The following is a 26,188-nucleotide window of genomic DNA, read 5'->3' as shown; positions in this document are numbered from 1 at the left end:
TTCTATCCCAATGAGCTAAAGTAATATTGCATTTATAACTTTTCAATACATTATGGTCATATTGTTTCCTCATGCATATTTTATTTGTTCTTTTTATAGTTTAAATGGATTGTTCCTTTTCTTCTGGAACTCCAAACATTATGCTAGATTTTCAAGGCTAGTGCTTGTGATAGGGGAAGAGAATAATGCCTGTGTGTGTAAGGTGCCTGATGTTTCTCAGAGGCCTTTCTTATATGCAATCTTCATTTAATTCTTATATACACCCTCCAAGGCAAGGCATACCCATTTTCAGACAAGGAAAAAGACACTCACATGATAGGAAGAGCTACTGGAATCTGGACCCTGCTGTCATTACTGTTCCTAGACATTAGATGTTGATTGTTATAGCCATCGATAACGCTGCCACTAGAATGATGGTCAAATTTTCTCTACTTTTTTGCATCGCTCTTACAGTCATAAAACTCAAAACAAGAACATCTGCTTAATCAGGCTTAGGTCTCTTGTACATGCACTAACTGGCGAGATTTCAAATGAACCAGCACCTTGTATTTTTTGGGCTTCTGCTGTGAAATGAAAATCTTTCATCTAACAAGACACAAAACGGTACATTCTCCAAAAACAGGAGGAAGTTTAAATTCAGAAGAGTAGATATTATTATTACTATTATAGTGAGCATCTATTCTACCCATGGGAGCCTATCATCTTTTGAGTCTTTTCTCTATATTTGGAGACATATCCAAATTATGAGTTGTTATATAGGATTCACGAAGCAAATTTCCAGCTGCCCTTGCAGCTAGGATTCAGGGACATGAATTACTTGGTGTCAATCAAGGACACCATATCATTATAAGATTTTGATTCAAGGCCACCTGCAGTGGCTCATGCCTGTAATCCCAGCAATTTGGGAGGCCGAGGCAGGCAGAAAACTTGAGTTCAGGAGTTCGAGGCCAGCCTGGCCAACATGGTGAAACCCTATCTCCACTAAAAATACAAAAAGTAGCCAGGGAAGGTGGCGGGTGCCTGTAATCCCAGCTACTCAGGAGGCTGAGGCAGGAGAATTGCTTGAACCTGGGAGGCGGAGGTTGCAGTGAGCTGAGATTGTGCCACTGCAGTCCAGCATGGGCAACAGAGTGAGACTCAAAAATAAAAATAAAAAATAAAATAAATAAAAAATAAAATGACACCAATTTATTTTTTAAAATATTTTTGATTCAGAAGGAAGCAATAAGAAGAAAAAGGCTCTGCAGAAAAAGGACCTTGTACCTTTGGAAATTTGCTGGTGAAGGGGACGCAGAGGTATCTGGGTTTTTTTGTGGTGGCTGTTTCCCAGGGATTACAATAGGGTATTTTGGACATAAAAGCAATAGCTGTGGAACAGCAGCATTTTTCCATTAAATCTGTTGTTTAGTTTGGGATATTATTCCTCAAGGCTTATTCTCAAGCCCAGTTTTCCAGTTCACTCAACAGTCCTGTGATCCACCCAATATTTTTAAATAAAACGCTTTTCTATTGATTCAACAAGAATCAGCGTTTGTTGTTTGGAGCCAAGAACTTTGATTAATACAGTTATATTTCCTATAAATGTGGAAACTTATGTCTTGAAAGGTTAAATTGCTCAAGATGACAAAGTCAGTCAATGACAGGGCAAAGATTTGTACCTGGACTGTCATAATCTCAAGCCCATATTCTGATGCAGAAAGAGTATACCATAAGGTCATAAAACTAATGAGTTGTGCTTGAGTTGTTTCAAAGTTAGTATAAATTATAGAAAGATCTAGTCTAACCTAAAGCTCTGAATAATAAAGTATCAAATGGAGTCCACAACCCAAATCTTTTGCTGTGTAATCTAATGTGGTTTCTGTGACACCTCTCATCATCATAATCCTATCACATTTTGCTTTATGTATTTTGAAACTAATTTTTAAGTGCATTTGTGTTCAAGAATATTATACAGAGATTACCATTATTTCTTGCATCCCACACCTCTCTATATTCAATTTCCATCTTACTGAAGTACATCTTTTAATAATTCTTTCAGCCAGGGTCTATTTTCAATTATTTATCAGAAAATGCCTTTATTTTTGCCTCATTCTTGAATGATGTGTGTTTTCTGGACAGTATCTTTAAAAGATGGGCATGTATGGCCCTTCTGCCCTCCTTGCAAACTACCCTGCTCCTGAGGCTGCCTGGGATGCAGACCTGAGGGACACAGCTAAAGTAGCCATGTGGGATCCTAAAATAGAAGGCACAAATTGAGAGTAACAGAGCCACTCTATCAGCCCTTGACATCTGAACTGTTACATGGGAAAGAAATAAATTTCTATCTCTTTTAAGGCTCTATATTTTGGGGTCTATCCTTTTTTTAAAAAAAAAATGTCTACTATGTCTTAGCAGTTGTATCCCTGTTTGCTTTGCTCTCTCCTTTCCTTATGCCTTCCTCAATATAGATGTGTACGGTCCCCTGGTACACACTCCCAACCCCCACCTTCACTTTTATTTCTGGGTCCTAAACAAAATCCACAGAGTGCCTTGACTGCTATGTGACCTGGCCAGCTGCAGTTTTTTCCCAGCGGATTTTAACCCTAAGCAGGGCCTTGAACATTCCCAGGTATTGATAAAGGTATCTAGGCTTACTAGAAAGAAACTGGTCCTGAACCTGAGCCAAATTCCTTAAATCTTCATATGAACTCCATATCCTGACCCCCTTGCTGCTGACATACCTAAGTAGAACATCCCTTCCCTCTCGCTGTTCATGGGAAGGATTGCAGCAGCCCATTCCATACACAAGTTCCCCTGATAAATGCTTTGGACTGGTCACCCTGGCATTTAGTGCTCCTTTCTTTGGAATCCCAGTAAGCCCTATCTCAGGATGGTTTGGGGCACTCTCTTGTGAGAACTCCCCAACACTGCTTTTGGGGTGACTCCAGCCACCAGTTGGGTAGGACAAAACAATAGGTGTGTGAATACATGAATGCACGTGACCTCCTTCTTACTTCAATTTCTCCTCTTTATGTCATATTTTTCTATCTCATTATTTCTCTGTGCTGCAGTTTGGGTGATTGCCTTAGTTCATTCTTTCAGTTCACTTGCTTTCTTCAGAAGTCTAATCTGCTATTTAACATGTCCCTTTGAGTTGTTAATGTCAACAAATATATTCTTAATCTCTACACTTTCTATTTGGTTCTTTTACAAATAAACCTGGTCTTTTTTAATGACAAAATATTCTTCTGTTTTATTACTTCCTTTATGTCTCTGACATTTAAGAGATACTTGCATTAGGCCAAATGTTTATATTCCCCCCCGAAAAAAAAAAAATCATATGTTGAAATCCTAATCCCCAACATGATGGCATTGGAGGTGGAGCCTTTGGTAGATTCGTGTCTTTATAAAAGAGAGCCCAGCGCACTCCCTCACCCTTTTGGCCATGAGAGTACACAGCAAGAAGACTGTCTCTATGAACCAGGAAGAGTGCCCTCATCACAAACCAAATCTGTGGGCCACTTGATCTTGGACTTCCAGCCTCCAGAACTGTGAGAAATAAATGTCTGTTGTTTGTAAGCCACCCGGTCTACAGTATTGTGTCACAGCAGCCCAAACACACCAAGACAATACTTATTTCAATGCCTCATTCAGAGTTTTTCAATTAACCCACTTCTTGGATTGCTGATTTCTCTATTTATTTTATCTTCAGGTTTCCCTTCAGGGTGATTCATTTGGTTCTTAATTTTGTGTTAAGAGTTCATCTTTAGCAGAGCTTGTTATCCGACCATACACCTGTGTACCTAAATCGTAGAAACAGCCCAACATGGCACTTTGTTTCTGGTGAAATTCTAAGGATTCAATTGTCCTGGACCAGATTTCATGGTAATTTCTTAGAATGAGATTTCTGTATCTCCCAAATCCTACATCTACTCATGGTAAATGCCTGGGAAACACATTTTTCCCACTCACAGCCGTAGACCAACTACAAGTTTCCTTCCTCGTCTTCATAACAATTGTCAGTATTTTCCATAGTCCCTTCCTCATGGATGAGGCACCCTTTCTCCTAGGCTCCAGAGATTATTGACAAGACCCTGTCACATGATTACCACATAAAATACAGGAAGCCTAGTTAAATTTGAATTCCAGATAAACAGGTTTTTTTTTTTTACCATAAATATGTTCCTTTCAACTTGTAGAACATACTTACCCTAAAAAATGATTCATTGTTTATCTGAAATTCAAATCTAACCAGCCATCTTGTATTTTAATTTGCTAAATCTGACAAGTCTAGTCATAGTGTCCTGCCTAAACTTGGCCTGAGGCCCCATGTCCTATCTCCAGATGGGCCTCCACACCCAAGACCCCAGATCCTGGGACCTATGTGCCGTTCTAGCAACATCAGCCACAGTTATTACTCTGGCTCTGAGTTTTCTTTTCACATGGAGAACTAGAAGATTTCCCTTACTTTTTTCAATACTGGTTGTAATGGACAGGTGTGGTGGCTCACGCCTGTAATCCCTGCAATTTGGGAAGCAAGGTGGGCCGATCTCTTGAGCTCAGGAGTTTAAGACCAGCCTGGGCAACATGGTGAAACCCCATCTCTACCAAAACTACAAAAAATTATCCAGGCATGGTGGCATGCACCTGTGGCCCCAGCTATTTGGGAGGCTGAGGTGGGAAGATTCCTTGAGCCCAGGAGGCGGAGGTTGCAGTGAGCTGAGATTGCACCACTGCACTCCAGCCTGAGTGACACAGTGAGACTTCATCTCAAATTTAAAAAAAAAAAAAAAAAAAAAGGTTGTATATTTTAAATTGCTGCCACATATTATCTAGATTTTCTATGTGACAGTGGTGAAGGGAAGGCTTATCCATGTCAGCTAGTCTGCTAGTCGTCAGAAATATTTTAATTACTTCACATCTGCCCTCATCCTCCACGTGAGCACTGTACTATGCCATGAAAAAAAATGAAGCGCAGAGTGGTGAATTCACCCAAATTAGTTGGAGACAAGGGAACGTCCAGGAACAAGTCCTCCTGACTTGTACTTCAGGGATGCCGCCCAGCTCATTCTTTCTACAGGACGGGTTCTCCAAAGAAAGGCAAACAGTTCCCAGTTTTGGCTAAGGTTGGACTTCCCAAAAGCCTGGGTATTCAAGGATTTTCTTTATATTTTTTGGGCACAGGAAGGAAGTAAAATTCTGACTTGCTACATTTTACCGGGCCAAGTCATAGATGAAAGGCTAGATGATGAGGTTAAAATAGAAAATTATTAACTAAAAAGGGTTGAAACGTCTATTTTAAGACCTTAAATTAGTCAAAACCTAGGGAATGGAAGACATAGAGTCATAGGATGAGAAAATAATGTGGTTTTGTATTGAAATGTTTCAGAGAAAGGCCCCTTTCAAAACAATTCTAAATAAAGTTCTTGGAACAGAAGAAAACTATTTTGTTTTCACTTTAGACATGGAAAATCCCCTGGACCAGAAATTCCAAAATCCTCTCTGCATATTTTCTGATTTTTTTCAATAATTCCACATCCTCTGCATGGTTTCCAGGCAGAGCCTAATTTGGCCTTGACCCTGCATGCACCAAAGATCTCAAATTCAAGCCTTTGACATAATGTCACAATGAAGTTTTACTTTCTGTTCTTGTATACTGTGTGTTAAGGTATCAGTTTGTTCAAGATAAACATTTAAAGTCATCACAATTTTTGAAACTCTGTTTCAGCACATCTACAATTATTTCTACATTTTTCTTATTTTTATTTTTAGTATTCTAGACGTCTTAAAAATTAATCCATGCCCTGGGCTTTCCACCCACTCTGGCAGGCTCTGCTGCTAAAAATTCACGTTGTATAAGCCTTAAAGAGTGTGTGTCCCTCCCAAACAGCTCCCACATGAATATGAGTTTAAGAAAAGAAGGTATACATTTTGCTAATAGAAATCATTTATAATTCAAAAGAAAAATACTTCTCATGTTTGTCTCTTGTCCCAGAACTTACTTGTCCCACAAGACCTTTGGCTCTAATCACCTCGTAGGATAACTCCCTCTAGGTCTATGCCACTCAAAGAAAAATCACGAGATGGCAGTCTAAATTATGACTATCCCAACTTTCAAAGCAAATTAAATCAGAGAACTGTAAAATTTTAATATATATCTTATTACAAAATAAACCATGTAACTTGGAAAACATTTGGAAATTTCGCAAAAGCATAAAGAAGTGGAAATCACATATCACCTCACCACTCAAATATGTTTCTGTGAATAAAACATGTTTTTATGCATAAAACACATTTTAACAAAACGGAATCATACTCTTCAAGTTTTCAAATTTGCATTTTTCACTTATCTATATATTGTGAACATTTCCCACAACATTACATAATTTTCTACAGTACCACTTTAGTGACTATACATTCCATTTTATAAATACGTGTTTATTTCATCAGTCCTCTCTTTGGGGGCATTTAGATTGTTCCCAGTTTCTCCTAACTCTGTGATAATTATCACTGTAGTAAAGTTATTCTTGCAGTCAGCTATGATTATTATGTCCTTAGGATAAATTCCCAGAAGTGAAACTGATTGGTTGAACAATATGCACATTGTCAAAACTTTAGGCACACATTGCCAAGTTACCTTGTAAAAGGTTCACCAATCCCACCAGTAGTATATGAGACTACCTATTTACTATTAGCTTTGAGGAATTTTGTATAAACTAAGTGATCATCAATAATGAAAAAGTATTTTTCATTTATGAAAAGGATTTACAACATGGCTCCTTTAAACAGTGAGCTTCCTGGAACATTTAAAACATTATTCAATTTAAAATATGATTTTTGGTTTCTGTAGAAATTTTCTATAACACAACTAATAAAGAAAATAAAATATTTCTCTATTTGATTTTTTTAATGGAGAATGCTACCTTTCAAAGGACTCTTTCTTTTTCTGTGTTCATCCAGCCTGAGAAGAGATACCACAGTTCAGCACCATTATTCTGCTCATAATCCATCTTCTATTTCATATTCCATTTCCCGTCATGCACTGGATAAACACGGCAGCACTGACATGATGAGAAGCCTTCCCTGAAGACTGCAGCCCACACTCATCTATCCCTTCACTGAACTCCTATTATACTTATTGTCTGTACCACACAATTAGCACTTTATTATATACTGTCTTGTTCTCTAATTGTCTGTACCACACAATTTAGCACTTTATTACATTCTGTCAGTTTCTGTAATTGTGTCATTTATTTTTATCGTATCTCTCCAACTAGATTACAAGCACCAGGGTGGCAGGGACGCTGTCTGGTCCTGCTTTGCCATTTCACATGGCACCAAACACTGTGCCAGGCACAACAAGGTAGGCCTTCAATACATGCTGGTGAGTTTATGGGTTGATGGTGGGTGAGTGGGTTGGGAGATTTGTTGACTGACTTTCTGGTGGGCTTTAAGTAGGCTGAGTTATCTGGAAGGTAAAGTAGGAAATATTAATTGATAAGGTACTGGGTAACGGAAGATTCAGGCACCATGGTCATTCCACCCACTGTCCATCTGTCCAATCTGCTTTGTTGCCTAGTAAGTCATTTGGTTCTCTCCACTTAAATTTTTCTGTATATAGTCACACATAACTTACAACAGGGATACATTCTGCAAAACACATCATTAGGCAGTTTCATCGTTGTGTGACCATCATAGAGTGTGCCTACACAAATGTAGACACTGTAGCCTACTGCACATCTGGGCTATATGGTATATAGCCTGTTGCTCCTAGGCTACAAACCTGTATAGCATGCTACCGTACTGAATACTGTGGGTGATTATAACACAATGATATTTGTTTATCTAAACATAGAAAAGGTATAGTAAAAATACAATACAAAAGATTTAAAATAGTACACTTGCATAGAACACTTACAATGAATGGAGATTGCAGGACTGAAAGTTGCTCTGGGTGAGTCAGTGAGTGAGTGGTGAGTGAATGTGAAAGCCACTGCAGACCTTATAAACATTGTACACGTAGGCTGTACTTCATTATTTTAGAAAATATTTCAACAATGATAAACTTGGCTGACTGTAACTTTTTTCCTTTATAAACTTTTTAATCTTTAAAAATTTTTTCTTTCTTTGTATCCTTATTCTATAAGCATTTTTGTATTTTAGTTATTTATTTATTTTACTTTTTAAACATTTTTGTTAAAAAACTAAGTCACAAACACACACCTTGGCCCAGGCCTGCACAGGTTAGGATCATCAATATCACTGTCTTCCTCTTCCACATCTCGTCCCACTGGAAGGTCTTCAGCGGCAATAACACACATGGAGCGGTCATCTCCTATGATGACAATGCTTCTTCTGGAATACCTGTGAAAGGACCTGTCTGAGGTGCTTTTACAGTTAAGTTTTAAAAATATAAGTAGAAGCAGTACCCTCTAAAATGACAATTAAAAGTATAGTAAACACATAAGGAACACTTATTATCATTATAAAGTATTTTGTATGTGCTGTACTTTCATAAGGCTGGCAGTGTGGTAGGTTTGTTTACACCAGCATTACCACACCCACGGGAGTGTGCTATGTGACAACAGCTATGTCACTAGGCAATGGGGATTTTCCAAGTCCATTATAATCTTACAGGACCACCACCATATATACTGCCCATTATTGACCAAAACCTCCTTATGGGGTGCATAACTGTTATGTAGAACAGGGAAACAAGAACAAGTGACCAGACAATACCATTTTAAAAATCACCGGAAACCACATTTTTCCTCTGATGATTTTACACTATAACATTCTCTAATTGGGGAGGCACTGCTGTGTAGAGGAAAGAAGTCATGCTTTGGAATTAGAGAGGCTCCTTACCAGCTGTGTGATGTTCAACAAATTGTTTAACACCTCTCCCCCTCTCTCTGCTTCCTCATCTCTGAAATTATTGTGATTATGATTATTTGTGATATTGCCACTGAGTGTATGTAAGCCTGCTGGAGTATTCTTATTTTTCCCAAATTCTGTAACTATCATGCCTCTAAGAAAGCATTAAGTATTATTATTACCATAATTAATACCTCTGTTTGTTTCACACATTACTTGAAGAGTTTCTGCCTAGGCTGTGATTAATGGGTTTGCTTCTCAGTATGTGTAGAGAATAAAGTCAGATAGACTTACATAAGTCATCTTTTTTCCTGATTGAAGTCATTTACATATCATGTTCTATCACATGACATCAGATTATGTCTATAAATAATAAGAGAAGAAATGCCCAATATTCAGCATTAACAATTTGTGCCTCAATCTGTCACGTTCACTTCTGCTATAAAAACTTAGGTGAATTGAGCATTGAGTTAATTATATTTCTCTGAATTTGGAATGACACAAATAAAATGTCCTGTCCCTGTGTATCATCTGCTTTCCCCTGTCTAATCAGTATGTTTTGCCATGTTCTATCCTTTTGTGTTTTTGATCTTGTTTTTTTCAACTGGCAGGTACACAATAAAATGTAACTAGTCATCTGGCTGTTCAACATGTTATTGTTTCAAAACAAGGTCCATGAAACCTCCCCCGAAAGTGCGGTTCTAACCCTGGGTCTTCTCTAACCCTGAGGGTCCAAGGAGTCTAGAGAGCTATGAGTGGCTGCTCTATAAGAAAGTGGATCCTCTTTAAGAAGAACTTCTCTCCCTCTGCATGTGTTGCCTGAATATCCTTTTGGCAAAGATGGGCTGTTTCTTTCTGCATATCTATGCTAATTGGGCTGTGTTTATTTATTCTTTCAAAAATATTTATCAAGGTCAGCTGTGTAACAGGCAGGGGACTGCATGCTGGAGATACAAAAATGAACACCACACAGTTAGGAGCTCGCATTCAAGGAAGCCACAGTCTAATGGGGGAAGCAGACATGTCTGCAGACAATTGCCACACAGTGAGATAAGCATTAACAGAATACGCATGGCCAGGCTATCAGCTTGAGCCCAGTAGTGCCCACCACAAAGGGTCAACTTGGTCTGATAAATCTAAGGGAGCAGTTGACCTGGCTGTAGGTGCTGATTAGCCTGAAGGGAAGAGGACTACTGAAGATGGTCTCGTGGTATCTTAGGGTGGAGAAAGGAGAGTGGGAAAGGACAGCCTTGGGATGGGTATGGGGTGACTTTGCTTCCCTGTACTTGCTCCATAGACTCATGCCTGACCTCTACAGAGAGAGAACCTGCAGGTAGACAGGGAAGGGGCTCAAGTGAGACAATGAACACATGTCATGCTCTTTGGGGGCCCAGGTGAAAAAATGTGAGGCAAAGTGGAAGAGAAGAGGCTTCTCTCCACAACTTAGGAACAGTGTGATTGATGGCCTTGGGGCGCAGGGAGAAAGCAACTTTGACTGAGACGAGACACTGCCCCCCAGTGGCCTCGTGGCAGGGGGGTCAACAAGAAGCTCAAAGTGGAAGAACAGGCAAGAGAGGAAGCACATTGCAGGGATCACCATATCGTGCCTCCCAGTAATAACGGGAAGGGAGCAGTGTGTCTGCATTAGACAGGTGGAGGCTCAAGCCAATGCCATGTGAGTATTACCACTAATATAATAACTATTCTCATTAGGGCTGGTGTGTATAGGAAACCTAATTCTCCATATGCACAAAAGCTGTGGGAACACCAAAAAAAAAACAGCACTTATTTTCTGATCACAAGATTAAGCAGAGTGATGCCTATACTGGTTAATAATGGAATTGAGGTCTGGTAGGTGGAGAGACAAGAGGCCCAAGATAAGTAATAAAAGGAGACTCAGACACCAGTGTTGGGGTTGGGGAGAGATGATGAGAGGGAGTTCAGCCAGGCCTTCCCTTCCCCTCAAACAGAGGGGCTTAAGAAGCTTAAAGAGAGCTGTCAGTGGAGGAGTCAGCAAAACGGAACTAAAGGAAATGGCCCTGAGGCTGGAGACAGGCTGGAGGCAAATAACTAGACAGAAATGTCCACGAACAAATTCTAAAAATAAGACTTATCTCCTAAGCTAAACAAAATGAAAATCTACCTATGTGCACATAAATAGAATTCAAACAAAAAATAACCTTTCAAACAGCACTAAAGGGCACGTTGAAAAATAAGTCCCTCCTGCCTCAGCCCCTTCCCCAGAGAAGCAGTTGGTGGCTGCCTGGCATGGCCTTGGAGTGCGGCCCCCCAGAGTCTTGATCCGTCATTACAGGGTGAAAGCATAAATGTTAGGGGACCTCCAGGATCCCTAGAGCTCTAAAACCAGTATCCATCTCTGTGTATCAGTGCTGAACCAGTTGTTAAATATTTTGAACATCACTGGTATCCTTCTAGAAATATGTGCACATATACAAGTATATCCCTACACACACCTCTTTCTTCCTTTTCATACAAATGGAAGAACTGAATAAATAGCACTCCACACTTTGCCTTTTTTTGTGCCTACTTGGTCTATCTTTAAATTCATGAATATACATTGTATGTTTTTCTTTCAGAAATAACAGAATTTAGGTTACAGAGATAACAGAATACCTAAAACTGAGAAATGGAGCACAGGAGTAACACGAGAGACTTTGGAATAACCTCTGGGAGCTTTTCATTAGGCACCAGTGAACCAGGACAATGGCAACTGGGGAAACCACTCTGAAAGATGGAATCTGAGTGCGCTGGTCCAGGCTAACAGCGCCATGCAGGCTTAGGCAAAAGGGAAAAGGAGGGACAAGATCAGTCACATTTGCCCAGGAGGGATCTAAGCTTCCTAGAGCCCTGACTCTTAGTGCCTAAACACAGCAGTTACCTAGAATCAAACCAGCCTCGGGTGGCACCAAGTTAAATTTCAAATTTCACACTCTGAACTTTTTCCAGGGAGTTTTTCCTTCATTCAAAAGACACATAAAATGAAGTTCTTCATAAAAGACCTAAAATTTATTTCTCCTAATTGTTCCATTTTTACCTCAAATGCTGAAGGACACATAGAGTTTTATTCATGAGAGAGAAAATACTTATAAACTAAAGTTGAACCGGATTTTAAACTATATTCTATGTATTGAAAAGTCAAGAGCACTAGGTGTACTCTTCTTACAGGTATGTTTATTTTAAAAACCCAAAGAACCAGCTGGGCGTGGTGGCTCACGCCTATAATCCCAGCACTTTGGGAGGTCGAGGCGGGAGGATCACAAGGTCAGGAGATTGAGACCATCTTGGCCAACATGGTGAAATCCCATCTTTACTAAAATGCAAAAAAAATAGCCGGGCATGGTGGTGGTACCCTCCTGTAGTCCCAGCTACTTGGGAGGCTGAGGCAGGGAAATCGTTTGAATCCGGGAGGCAGAGGTTGCAGTGAGCCGAGATCACACCACTGCACTCCAGGCTCACGACACAGCGAGATCACGTCAAAAAAAAAAAAAAAAAAAAAAAAAAAAAAAAAAAAAAAAAAAAAACAGAATGGAACAGGAGGCAAGAGTGTTAATTTTCCATGTTTCATTTCTATGTTTCTAAACAACATATTTTCATTATTTTAATATAAATAAGAGAGAGGCAGAGATTGAAGGAGAACATTTAAAACTGAGGGAGTAAACTGCATAGGAGGAGTACACAGAATGGGAACAGAAAACTATTATCTAACACTTTTGTTGTTCCCTGATGTCCTCAGAAATTTTCAGTCTAGAAAAAGTCGTAAAGGAGCAATTTGTGCTGATAGACTGTCACCTAGTGGTAGGTTTCTACCTTATTCATAATATAAGTAGCTGCTGAGCTTTGGAATGTTTTTAGAACACATGCTCGTTACTCTTTAAAATCTCCGGGGAACCTTTTGCAATACGTCACAAGCAGAATGTAACTCACTTTTGTGCTCCCCAAAGGTCTAATGTCCTTGTAGGCAATAGCTAAAACAGGTTGCACATCCTTCAAAAGGAAGTTTTTCCTCTGTAATTATTTGAATATTGTCAAAGAAGCCCTGTAGACAAAATTAATATTCGTAACTTTCTCTTCTGTTTACAACTCATAGCACCCTCAATGTTCTCCTTGCTAATGGTCAAACTAGGCCCATATTTTCTAAAGTTTTCTCCATTTTTAGGTGGTGACAAAAGAGTGTATGTAACCCACTGGCCACATCGGCCTAGAGATACAATACAGAACAAGGAAGTCACAAACTCAGCAACAAGACAATGTTCCCCAGGTCTAATCTATGACAGGAATCCATCCTGCTTGGTCACAAAGAGGCATTACAGTCCTCTCTGTCCAGTCCTTACTCTCTGTGTGATACCAGCCCTCTTGGCCAGGAGGGTTCCTACTGTTGCCTTAACCCTAGTCAACAGGGAGGCACCCTGCTCCCATCAGTGATAAAGTCTATGTTCAGGCCACAGAGCCAGCACATAGCTCTCTGTTATCAACATCCATTCTGCATGCCATACTATTTCAACCATTTATGCAGTATAGGCACTACATGTGTCACATGAAACAGAGCAGATAGACCACATCCACACCAAGAAGTTGTGATCAGAAGGGAAAGCACTGGGTGTTATGAGGAGAGGTTGTCACCTACATTGGTGAGATCTGAGTGAGGTCCCTTTTAGAAAGATTGCATCTGAGTAGAAGTCAGCCAGATGAAAAGCATCCTTGTCACATGTCAAAGCCCTAATCTTGGTAAGGACTTGGGGCTTCTGAGGAACTGAACAGAGGCCAGATGCTATAAACTAACTCCACAGAAATAAAGAACACCACAAAATTCCAGGGGGCTTAAAATCTGTAGTCACAATAGCAGCATTATTCATAACAGCCAAAGAGTAGAAACAATTCAAATGTCCATCAACTAATGGGTAAATAAAATGTAGTATAGCCATACAATGGAAAAGATAAATAAAATATGGTATAGCCATACAATGGACATAAAAAGGAATGAAATACTAACTCATTCCACAATAGGAATGAATCTTGAAAATGTTATGTATGCTAAATGAAAGAAGCCAGACACAAAAGACCACATAGCATGGCTGGGTGAAGTGGCTCATGCCTGTAATCCCACACTTTGGGAGGTCAAGGCAGGCAATCGCTTGGGCTCAGGGGTCTGAGAACAGCCTGGGTAACTTAGTGAGACCTTGTATCTGCAAAAAATAAACAAAAAATTAGCCAGATGTACACGATTGTAGTCCCAGCTACTTAGGAGGTTGAGGTGGGAGGATCACCTGAGCCTGGGAGGTCAAAGGTACAGTGAGCTGTGGTCATGCCACTGCACTCTAGCCTAGATAACAGAGCGAGAACCTTTCTCAAAACACACACACACACACACACACACACACACACACACACACACACACCATATAATTCCATTTATATGAAATGTCCAGAACGGGCAAATCTATAGAAATAGATTAGTGGCGGCCAGGCACAGTGGCTCACACCTGTAATCCTAACACTTTGGGAGGCTGAGGCGGGCGGATCACCTGAGGTTGGGAGTTTGAGACCAGCCTGACCAACATGGAGAAACCCCACCTCTACTAAAAATACAAAATTAGGTGGGCATGCTGGCGCATGCCTGTAATCCCAGCTACTCCAGAGGCTGAGACAAGAGAATCGCTTGAACCTGGGAGCCAGAGGTTGCGGTGAGCCAAGATTGCACCATTGCACTCCAGCCTGGGCAACCAAAAAAAAAAAAAAGTAAAAAGAAAGAAAGAAATAGATTAGTGGCTGCTTACGGCTGGTGGGGGGAGGGGAAAATAGAAAAATGAGTGACTACTAATGGCTAGGGTTTTCTTGGAGGGAGTGATGAAAATGTCCTAAAATTGTGACACAAGTTGCACAATTCTGTGCATATACTAAAAACTACTGAACTATTATACTCTTAAAATAAATGAATTGTATCATAGTGAATTATATCTCAATAAAGTTGTTACTTAAAAATCTGGAGTCACAGATCTTAGGTTAAGAACGCCAAATATGGAAGTATATCTCTTGTGTTCAACTCATTTTTTTCCTTCTAGCTCTTTCTGCTTAAGAACCCAATAGGCATTCACTAAAGGGCTAAGCCAAAAGACAGCTGAGCATGGCCGCACTATGCTGCCCCCTCCGGGGATTCCAAAGGGTCTTCTAAAACCAAGCTTATGCACAGGACTCTTCCCTTCTCAAGAGATCTCCCTCTCCTAGTTAGCACTCACACTCAGAAGATGAACCCTAAAGGACAAGGGTTTTTGTCTCAGGGCCAGCAATCAGTTCAACTTCTATTCGTGGCCTGTTCCCTTCTCTGAAGACCTCTGGACTCTGATGAAAAAATAAACCCTACCTTTTCCATCAGCCCCATTGACACACTAATACAAGCCAGAATTTCCAGAAGTGACTCTTGTACCCGGGTACGCGTTCTTCATAGTGAATGGAACAGACTTTTGTTCACCTGTGGACAGACCTTTTACTGGACCACAATGGGTAACAACACTTCAAGATCCAACTTAGGTCTCCTTCCTTCATAAGTGTTCCGCAATTTAGCAGTGTTTCAGTTGTTGAAAATCCGTTTTCTCTTTTCTGGTAAGTATAGCCTTACCAGAAGATAAGGGGAAACTTTCTGGGGGACCACCCCTCACCCACAGTCAGTTCAGGAGCCTGTGATGGGGGCATCACCTCCAGCTCCAAGGATAGAACATATGACTGTTCTGACCAAGTTCATTGCACCATATCTCCCAAGCTCTTTCCCCTACACCAGTGGGTTTCAAATTTGAATTGTAGCAAACAAAATCTGATACGAAACCCTGGCATACATTTGTTTTAAACAAAGGAGAGTTGATGGTAGTAATATTTCCAAATCTCACCCTCTTGGCCTGCACTTGGATAGACACTATGTCCTGCATTGTGGGAAAAACAAAGGAATAGGACATGGTGCCTGCCTTGAACACCTTGCAGTGGAGTTGGGGGCAAGAAATAAAAGCAAGAAAAGTAATGATGATTAAATAATACTACATAATAATAGAAGAAATCTCACAGAGGCTGCTGCTTATCAGAAGAGGGTTAGAGGCCTGCAGTTCAGCACTGAGCCTTTTGCTGCCTCTCTTCTTCTAAGCCCTACTCATTGTCTGATATTTAGCTTGGCTGTGACCTTCCCCAGTAAGACGTTTCTGGAACACCCTCCTGCCTTATCACACACACACACACACACACACACACACACACACACACACACACCACCCCCTTCAGCCCAGATTAGAGCTCAGTGTTCCTGTAATATCTCTGTACAGGTCTATCACTGCATTTACCTTATTTTAAAAGAACAATGTCTCCCCAACACTTCACAGTATAGGCTCTGAGTATCATAAGGGCACAGAGTGGATACTGTAAGAATGCAGTGAGATTCTCCCTACTCCATGCTCCTTTCTTCTGTCTTTTGTTCCACAGATGTCAGCCCTACATCAGTCTGCAGGCTGCTCCTGTCTGCTCCAACTCCCTCCCCCAATAAGTCTCTTGCACATCTAATCCCATCTTAGCATCTTCTTTTTGGTAAACACTAACAAATTATTTTAAGGAATTACTTCGCACTACCATATTTATACAAAAAGTAGTTAGTTCATGCATTTAGAATATTGGTTTGTTGGTTGACAATGTTAAGCCTAATGACCTACACCTTTTGGATATCGACATACTTAATTTTATACTTATTAAACTGTGACTTTCCAGAAAAAAAGAAACTTTCATTGTACCGTTAGGATATAAGATTCTTGTTAATACTACAAAAACCAAACCAAAACAAAAAACCATGCTGTAGCCTTAGGAGAACTTGCTTCATGTAACTAAGGGTTTTTCTTTTTGTATTTATTTATTTATTTTTTCCTGTAGGATAACATAGTGTTAAAAGCACAAGCTTCTGGACTACTTGAAATCAAACCACAGCTTAACCAGCTCTATGGCTTTTGGCAAATTACTTCAACTCTTTAAACCTGTTTCTGATCTGTAAAATGGAATGATCCTTGCTCATCTGTAATATATAAATTTATAAAACAGGACCCACCAATGGGGTTATTTTATGAATTAAATGTTAAAACGGCTAGAATGGTGCAGGCTGAGTAAGCACTGAACACAGTACTTATTAGCTATTATCTCTGGTGCTGTGTGCAATGAAAGAACTATTAGAATACATTTAAAAGCACTTTGCAAACTGGAAAGCCCTTTGAACAATTTAGTTCCTCTAAATGTAATAATAAGCATCAGCCATCGCCTTTTATGGAAAATTGAGGTGGAATCACATCAGCAAGAGAAGACTGAGGACTTGTCTCTGGCTCTGTTCCTGATTTATTCACCCAGTACATGATCCTAGAATAAGACTCCTGATACTCCTGAGAGTAGAGGCGGTTGGGTTAAAAATAATTCTCCCTTTCAAAACTCTTTCAAATGTTCTCCAAAAGAAGCCAGGAAAGCTCCTGTATGAGTAGATAATCACTTTAAAATTCGCTCATCTCTCTTTAACACGAGAGTCTGCAAGGCTGGTGCAGCGGCGTCAACCCGGAGAGCTGAATGCCGATGGGCAGTTGGGGTTCTCCGTACGCCTCGGAAACAGCAGCCCAAATCTCACAACGCAGAACCACGAGATAGCGGGAATTGCAGAGCCCTGCGCAAGAGAAGGAAAATTAAGACGCAGCGGAGCCCAGGAGGTGCCCGGACGCGGGAAGAACTGGCGTGCAGACGAGGCAGGGGGAGGTTTGCAGTCGGCGTGGCGCGGGCGAGCGGCGTGCTCTCGGGCACCCGGCCGCCAGTTCGGATGCTCCCGATCCTCGGGGAGCCGGGTCGCTGCGCCAGAGTCACTTCAGCCCACGTTGTTCAGGTGACACCCGGGGAAGAGCAGACTTCAGTGTGCAAAACGTTTCGGGGTTTCCGGGCCAGCAGTTCCGGGCGCGCCTCGCGGGCGGCGGCGCAGAACTACAACCCCCAGGCTCCCCGGCGTGGCGGCACTTGGGCCCCGAGCCGGGCGGCCGCGGATATAAAGCGCGGCGGCGGCTGCCGGGCGGAGCGGCGGCACGGACAGAGCGGAGGCCTGGGTGAGCGCGGCCCGCGGGCGAGGACCGACGGACGCAGACCGCCTGACGACCTGGACGTTCGGGCGGAGGGTCGCTGGGGCCTGACTCGCGGGTGGGTGAGACGGTGACGGACCCGGAGGAAAGGGGAAGGGCAGATACGCTGGGAAACGGATTTGGGGAAGGTGTGAATGCGAAAAGTTTAGGGACAGACGGGGGCAGAAGGACTTACTCCCCCGGATTGTTTGCAGACAGCATATCTGCCAGGTCCTTTCCTCAAAATAGAGTTAGCAATTGAGCAGAAGAGAGCTTAAAGTTAAATCTGATACATCCCCCTTCACTTTAGGAGAAATTGGTGGTTTTTTGCTTTTTTAAAAATCCCTCTTCTCCGAGTACCTGTCCCTCAAGATATTCTCTGCCCAGAGGTACATTCTGCCCCCACTTTCTGTCTCTTAAAAAAACAACTTTGCCATTTAAAAAAGAATTTGACTTGGGCAGCTTTAATTCTTTGCACTAAGTGTTCTTATCTGTGGATGGAGGTATAAGATTTCAAGAGTAATAGCCCCTCCCAATGTTTCAGTAATAATCTAAATTCACATTAAGCCTTAGGCTGGAGAACATTTGAGCCATTCGCTTTAGCTACTAGCTCTGAAAACTTCAAAGCATAACATTCCCAAGTTTATCTAAAACTTGAATCTTAAAAATATTGATAATTCTCTGTTATGCTTCAAAGCATAACATTCCCAAGTTTATTAAAAACTTGAATCTTAAAAATACTGATCATTCTCTGTTAAAGTCTTTTTTTGTCGTTTTTTTGTTTTGTTTTGTTTTTTGAGACGGTGTCTCGCTCTTGTCGCCCAGGCCGGACTGCAGTGGCGCTATCTCGGCTCGCTGCAAGCTCCGCCTCCCGGGTTCACGCCATTCTCCTGCCTCAGCCTCCCGAGTAGCCGGGACTACAGGCGCGCACCACCACTCCCGGCTAATTTTGTATTTTTAGTAGAGACGGGGTTTGGCCCTGTTGGCCAGGCTGGTCTCGAACTCCTGACCTCAGGTGATCCGCCCGCCTCGGCCTCCCAAAGTGCTGGGATTACAGGCTTGAGCCACTGCGCCCGGCTAAAGTCGTTTTTATCCCATTTCTTCCTGTAGGCGTTTCACAGTTTGAAAAGGCAGCAAACTTTTATTTAGTGTATTTATCTGTGCAAAGAAATTTTCCAAGCTGCCATTGCCCCCAGATGGCAGACAGTCTAGGAGAGGAGCCAAAACCACCCTGCTTAATAACTCTGATGTAAGGTTTTTGATGAAAAGCCAGTGTTTGGCGGAATTCTGAGGTTTAAGAAATTATTTTCGGCTGGGGTATCAGGATATCCCCTGGCTTTTAAAATGAGGGGTTTTTTTGTTTTTGTTTTTGTTTGCTTTTGTTTTTAAGCTATACCTGCTGGAATGGATAAAGTGAGCTTTAAAAGTTGATCAGACTGAAGAGATTGAAGTGAGAGAACCACAGGAACAAAGGCAAGCAGACAGACACTGAAAGGTAGGTAGGAGGAACAGCAAACAGTTTGTTCAGCTGGGCAAGTACAGTGCAGGCACGAAGATTTCAATAGAGACCCAGACCCCAGGGAGTTGGGTCTTTAGCCTACTGGCATTTTCTAAACAGGACAAAGACAAGACCAGAAATGCTGGTGTTACTGGAAGATTAATCTGACAGCTGGTGTGGATTGAAGGAGAAGAGGGATTAGGACAGTGATTCCTAACCCCTATCCTACACTCCCAACGGCCCCTTGTTTTGAATTTTTGAACTAATCAAACTACATTTGTGGTAACTAGTTTTCTTTCTTTCCATCAAAGACACATATAAAACTGCCAATTTGAGCTTCTGATGATTCTAAGAACATCAGTGTTACTGTCCTTAGTATCAAATAAATGCAGGCAAAAGCACAAGACAGCCTGAACAGCCTAGTAGTGTTGGATTTAGGAGATGTTTAATGCTGACTCAAGCTCTCAGGACTCTTATCACTTGAACCTTCTTGGGCCCTGTGGATCTGGGGTTTTGCCTATTTGTCTAGATAAGAGATAACGAAGGGAAAAATTATAAAGGCGAAAGGAGGAAAGGAGGAATAGCAGGGGAAGAAGATAACAGAATTGAAATGACTTAGTCCCTAAATAGACAAGAGTAGTGAGTGTTGGAAAGGAGGCACCAGCAGAGCAAAGATGACTGGGAAGATGATGCGGTGAGGGCATGGTAGTATTTTCTACCGTCCTATACACATCAGGCAAGACTTCATGGAGAGCACTGAACACGTACTCACCATGTGTCTAGCATTGTTGTTAATCACTTTACATGAATTAGTTCATTTAATTCTCTCAACCCTGTGAAATATAATTACTATTATCCTCATTTACAGAAAGGAAAGAGGTTACTTAATGGGCTGAAGGTCACCTACCTGGTAAGTGGTGGAGCCAGGATGCAGATCCATGAGGTCTGACTCCAGAGCTGGCCCTCTCACCCCTCTACAGTAAGGAACAAAGGAGATGGCAGGTTCCCTTTGGGCATGTTAAGTTGAGATGCTTGTGGGAGTGCTAGGTGAAGATATACAGCAGGCATAGCATCAATCTCCTTTGATGCTTAAACATCCCTCCAGGGGGGAGATGGCCTAGGTTATGGGCCTTTAAGGCTCAGAGGCTAAGTGGCCTGTTTATTGTACTGAGGGTGGTCACATGAAGCTCAAAGAATGATTAGAGCCCCATCTTATGAGTTCTTATCTTGTGTTTTCCCATGGGCCAGGTTATTGGATTCATCTTTCTAAACTTCCAATCTGATTTTAGTCTCATGTTTGAACTAGGAAATACAGAGCAAAGCTACATGCAGGACTTGGTCTTGATTTTAGGAGCAACTCTTGCTGAGAACATGTCTGTTTGCAAGGAAAGTATCATGTTGTCTTTCTACTGAAAGCAGTCAGTGTTTCTCAAGGGCTTACCTGAGCCAAGACTCTTAGGGAAGAAAAATAGAAGATATGGTCTCTGTACTTCAGAAGTTTATTCTCCTATTTGGGAAGATAAGATGAACAATTAGAAGAGCAAACAAAACAAGATAGCTCATAACTAAGTACTACATTATGTGGGTTAGATTTAAGTATAGTGGGCATTGGGTTTTTGAATGTGCCAGTAATGCCAGAACTATAGCATAACCCTTCTTGTTGGTCACCTACAGACATCACTTTATTTGCTACAAGGCCACTATCTTGTAGAATTGTCATCAAATACTATCTGATTCTATTTTATTTTCATTTTCAATTGTTAGACATTAAATTTGTGGTCTGAAATTGCATTTGTGGCTTTTTATGTCTTATAGCTCAAAAAACAATAATGCTTCTAGAACTAGCAAATGTCAGAGCTGCGAGTTGAACCAGGTGGTCTGCCTGTGGAACCAAGGCTGTTAACCAGTCTGCTCTGTCGCTTCTTGTGGCCCATCCAGAGTCTTTTACACTGATTATGGGCAGGAACACTCTCTGCCAGATGGTGAGAGATCCTTTGGCCCCAAATGAGTGGTGTGAGTTTGACTCTTCCAGCAGTGCGCTCCCCATCTGTGGAAGCCATCATCCAGTCACAGTCTGAACACCTCGTTCAGTCACCCACATATTCTTCGCTCTTGAATTGAACACCTGGTGTCAAGCAGAGGGCTCACTGCAGAGAGCAAAGGCAAATGAAACATCCCTGTCCTGGGAGCCTGCTGTAGTGGGGAAGAGGGAGGTGAATATGCAGTCTACATGGTTAACTAGAACTAGGAAAACTGGACAAAACTGGGCAAAATTAGGATATGAAAAGATACGTAAATCTGAAGGTAGTTATGTAAATCATGATGAAACCTTAAGACAGTCAGGCTTGTTTTAGGTGACATTCTAAGAATGAAGACAATGGAAAGAGAAAATGTCCCCCTTTATGACCATATTTCAGTTTAAGTAATAGTACAGTTGACCCTTGAATTACGTGGGTTTGAAGTGTGCAGGTCCATTTACACAGATTTTTTTCAACCAAATACAGATAGAGAATCTGTATTTGCAGGATGCAGAATTCTCATATGCCAGGCTGGGGCTGACTGTGTGACTTGAGTAGGCATGGATTTTGGTATACACGAGGGTCCTGGAATCAATCTTCTGTGTATACTGAGGCATGACTATAATTCACTGTATGTTTTACTTACCTGAGTTAGGTTCAAGCTCTTTCTTGAGTCTGCTGCTGTTAACCTCTATCCTTTGAGGTTTTAGATTGCTTCCATCATCTGTATAGATAAAATGGGAGACTGTCCACATAGTATTTTCTCAGGTCTACCCTCTCCTGTCTTAAAGTTTCCTCCTCAATAGAATTAAGCTCTAAAATTTTACCATCTTGTACTTGCTCTGTGTGTTTGTGTACTTGTAAGCACATTTTACAGTTCTAAACAAGAAATGGACTTTGCCTGGGAGTTTTATCATTGACATTCCTTGAAGAAAGAGAGAAATTACATTGTATGTTTTCCAGACCTACCAGCAGCTCAATGGCCTTCCCAAAGAAGAAACTTCAGGGTCTTGTGGCTGCAACCATCACGCCAATGACTGAGAATGGGTAACTATCATTTGGGGCCTTGAGGGGATCAGTTCTCGTTCAACCAAAAAGGAGAGAAGTTCTTTGTAACAACAGTCACTTAAGACCCTGCACCTCTGTGGAACTGTTGCCAAAGGCAGCTTCTGTCTGTCATCCCTCTGCACTGTCTCTGATCCCCAAGTCTGAGGAGGCATTATATCTCTGACCCCAAAGTCAGAGAAGCACTGTATCACCTTGCAGAAAGGGAGAAGGTGAGAAATGGCAGCTTGCCTTTCTCCCAGTGTCTGTAGCGCCACAGAGCAAATTCTTCTTGGATTTCACCACAGCCCTGGCCTTTCTAAACAGGGCCAGTAGCATTGGATGAGAATCCCATTTTAGCATAATTAGATTTCAAGCACTGACCTAGGCCCTCTCAGGATGCTGTCTCTAGACATCAGCATGATTCCACTTAAGGCTGTTCATAGACTTGATAAAAATGCCCTACCCTGAGGAAAGTGGGAGGTTATCTGCAAGATGGACTCTTTTTTCCTGTTTACAGCCTCATTTCAACATTGACTAGATGTTGGGCAGCGGGGGAAGGGAAGTAACAACAGTTCATTGTTGACTAATCATTACCCCAAGCAAGTATTTTGACCTCCAGATGAATACAGTGGCAGTCCTTCTGCTAAAAAATCAGATAACAAAAAGGCCCTGTGACATACGGAGCCATGCACCGTGTATAACTCCTCCTTGAACATCACCCCTGACAAAAGAAAGTTCATCCACCTCCTGGATCTATATGTTTTTGACCCATCAGAGGAGTCAGGCTGCCAAAAAGTTAGAATGCTGGCTTATTTAAGCTTCTCCTTTCTTTCTGTATAATATTATAATAATATGCCTACATAATGAATTATAAGCATTAAATGAGATAATTCATACAACAGTGCTTAGCACAGGGTCAATATGCGCTTAGGTCAGAAAGTTTGAACTGCCTTTATGGCATAAGGCAGAGGCAAAAGGGAGATGTATTTAATACACCTTTTACAAGGGACTTTCTTTTTGGTCTTCTGTTGCTGAATTTATAAACGTTCATCTTATCCCTTTAAAGGAGATGAAATTTCTTATGTCTTTTAGTATTCTCCTTCAAAGTTGGCCATTTTGCAGTTCTGCCTTAGAGACTCCAATGAGTCCAAGACTTCTGGCTTCTAAGATCCATGAAAAATCACATCCTTACTAGGTCTAAGTAAGATTCTTGCTGATATGGCATTTAGATTACTCAGCTGGTTAATAATAATTTTTTTCTGTTACTTCCCATTTCCACAAGTTTTAAGAAAGACTGGCATCAGCTGTTTCTCAATGCATCAGTTACTTGTTCGCAGATCAAACAGAAGACATGTGATTGCATGAATCGGCAGGATTTACTTCCTGTTACAGAGTGAGATCCTTCCTGTAATCTCCTAACACTGCATCTGGTCCATGCTACTTTAACCTTTTAATAAGACCCCTCTTATCCTGAAAGTGGCTTCTTAAAACAGTCTTGTTTGTTCATCAGGGACCCACGGACAATGTCAGTGTGTTCTTCCTCCCTGTTTTGCTGTTTTCCTGGAAGGCCAGATCCCATGATTAGAGATAACTAAAATGACTTTTTCTGGATCTTTTTCCGTTTCCCAAAAACCTGTGGCCCTGCTGCATCCATTTTACTATTTTCTCATCAATTCTGTGTTTTTCTTCTAGGTACCTTACTTTCCTGAGGTGTGAAATCAAAAAAAAAAAAAAAAAAAAAGAATGCATTATGTGTAGGCTCTTTAAGAAATACATTAAATAGTGTAGGTCAGTGTATAGCACAAAGTAGGCACGTGAGCCATGTTAGTTCCCTTTTCTCCCACCACCTGCTTCGTCAAACATTCCTGTAGGTACAAAGTAGTTTTGGAACACCCACCAGGAACACGTAGGTTTTAATGTACTTACCCACAAGGGAATCTGCACTTCTGGCATGTTTCTAAGACATGAGATGGAAAGAAGGGGCACATGGAATCTAATACCTGGAAATACTGCTAGGTGACCTGCCATTGTGGGAGTTCTCCTAACGTGGCATGTACGTATATATATCCTCCATAATGCTGAGTGGCTGAACAAGGACTGTTTCCCTTCATCTTTTTTTCTTCTCAATTCCAATGAAAGCTCAGTAACATTTCAGCTTTCTGCATATAAGTTGATGTCCTAGAGTAGGGTAGCTGGCAGAAAGAACATGGGTAAGTAGATCTTAGCGAAAGGATCTGTGTCCTGGATCCCAAGCTTTGCCACCAGTTAGCTCTCCGACCCTGGGGAGATCTTGTCACCTTTTAAGAGCTCTCTTGGCCGGGCGCAGTGGCTCGCGCCTGTGATCCTAGCACTTTGGGAGGCCGAGGTGCGTGGATCACGAGGTCAAGAGATTGAGACCATCCTGGCCAACGTGGTGAAACCCCCTATCTACTAAAAATACAAAAATTAGCCAGGCGTGGTGGCATGCACCTGTAGTTCCAGCTACTCGGGAGGCTGAGGCAGGGGAGTCGCTTGAACCTGAGATGCAGAGGTTGCAGTGAGCCAAGATCATGCCACTGCACTCCAGCCTGGGCAACAGAGCCAGACTTTGTCTCAAAAAAAAAAAAAAAGAAAGAAAGAAAAAAAAAAAAACCTCTTTCATATTCTCCAAAGAAAGTTCAACCACATTATCTCTATGACCCTTTCCAACTCTTAAGAGTCTGCAGTCCTCTCATGTTATGTCACTGGGGATATTGTGGGGATCACCATTCAATAAGAATGTATAAAGTACCTATAATTCCAGTCCATCGTCCACACTGTAGCTCAGTGAGCTTCCTAGTAAATAAATCTGATCATGTCACTCTCCTCTTGAGGAATCTTTTGACTCTCTTTTGTCTAAGCCTTACTACCCATCATATGGCCCATGGACCAGTTGCTCCACCACTGTGGGAACTTGGTAGAAATGCACAATCTCAGGCCGTATCATACCACAGATCAGTCCTGCATTTTAACAGTGTCCCAGATGATTCTTTAGCACATTAAAGTCCGAGATGAGCCGGTCTAAAGATTAAAGCCCAGACTCCCTGGGATGGCATAGGAAGTCCTTCACAGTTTACCTTTCCTGCTTCATTTTTTTGTCACCATACCTCTTCTGCCCTTCATGCCTTTACTCATTCTCTTTCCTCTGCCTTTTTCTACCACCATCCTCTTCTTTCTTGCTCCACGTGAACACTTCTACTCATCAATCAAAACCATCCTTAGAAATTCTTCCCCAATTCTCTTAAAAGGAGTTAGATGACCCTTCTATAGTACCCTGTCCGTACTCTTCCCCTGTGATCCCATAGCACCCTTTTTGTATTGCATCAAAATTATTTGTTTATAATTATTATTACAATAACTTTTTGTTACTTGCCTATGTCTTCCAGCAGGCTTTGAGCTGCTTAGCCCTGTTCAATAGATATTGAATGCCAGATAATACACAAGGATTGAGAAATTATCTTATTTATCTTTGTATCTTAAGCATGTGGCGTAGTTGTGGTAGATTTTGTTATTTTATGAGTGAATATACTGCAGGAATTACTAGTGCTGATAGTCGACAAAAAGGGAAGGAAGCAAACACTGATTGATGCTACTATGTCAGTCATCATGCTTGCATTTTCATTTACATG

The 26,188-nt window shown here is 41.4% G+C and overlaps 1 protein-coding gene across 5 annotated transcripts in view; it reads left to right on the top strand.

Moving 5' to 3' along the window:
* The first annotated feature begins 17,931 nt into the window (after positions 1-17,931).
* Positions 17,932-26,188, top strand: part of NPL (N-acetylneuraminate pyruvate lyase) — a 40,578-nt gene continuing 32,321 nt past the window's right edge. For 3 of the 5 annotated variants that reach the window (XR_004031706.1, XM_030818781.1, XM_030818778.1), the window contains exon 1: positions 21,342-22,541. Coding sequence is in view for 4 of the 5 variants with exons in the window: in XM_030818781.1 (XP_030674641.1) it covers positions 22,447-22,541 (95 nt within the window). In the remaining variant the exon portion in view is untranslated. Of the gene's footprint in view, positions 18,058-19,368; positions 19,474-21,341; positions 22,542-26,188 lie in introns of those variants that run through there. The other 2 variants (XM_030818779.1, XM_030818780.1) reach the window with 2 other exon arrangements.

This window comes from Nomascus leucogenys, chromosome 9 (genome assembly GCF_006542625.1).
Source record: "Nomascus leucogenys isolate Asia chromosome 9, Asia_NLE_v1, whole genome shotgun sequence".
NCBI lineage: Eukaryota > Metazoa > Chordata > Mammalia > Primates > Hylobatidae > Nomascus > Nomascus leucogenys.
This window is presented reverse-complemented; position numbering and strand designations above follow the sequence as displayed.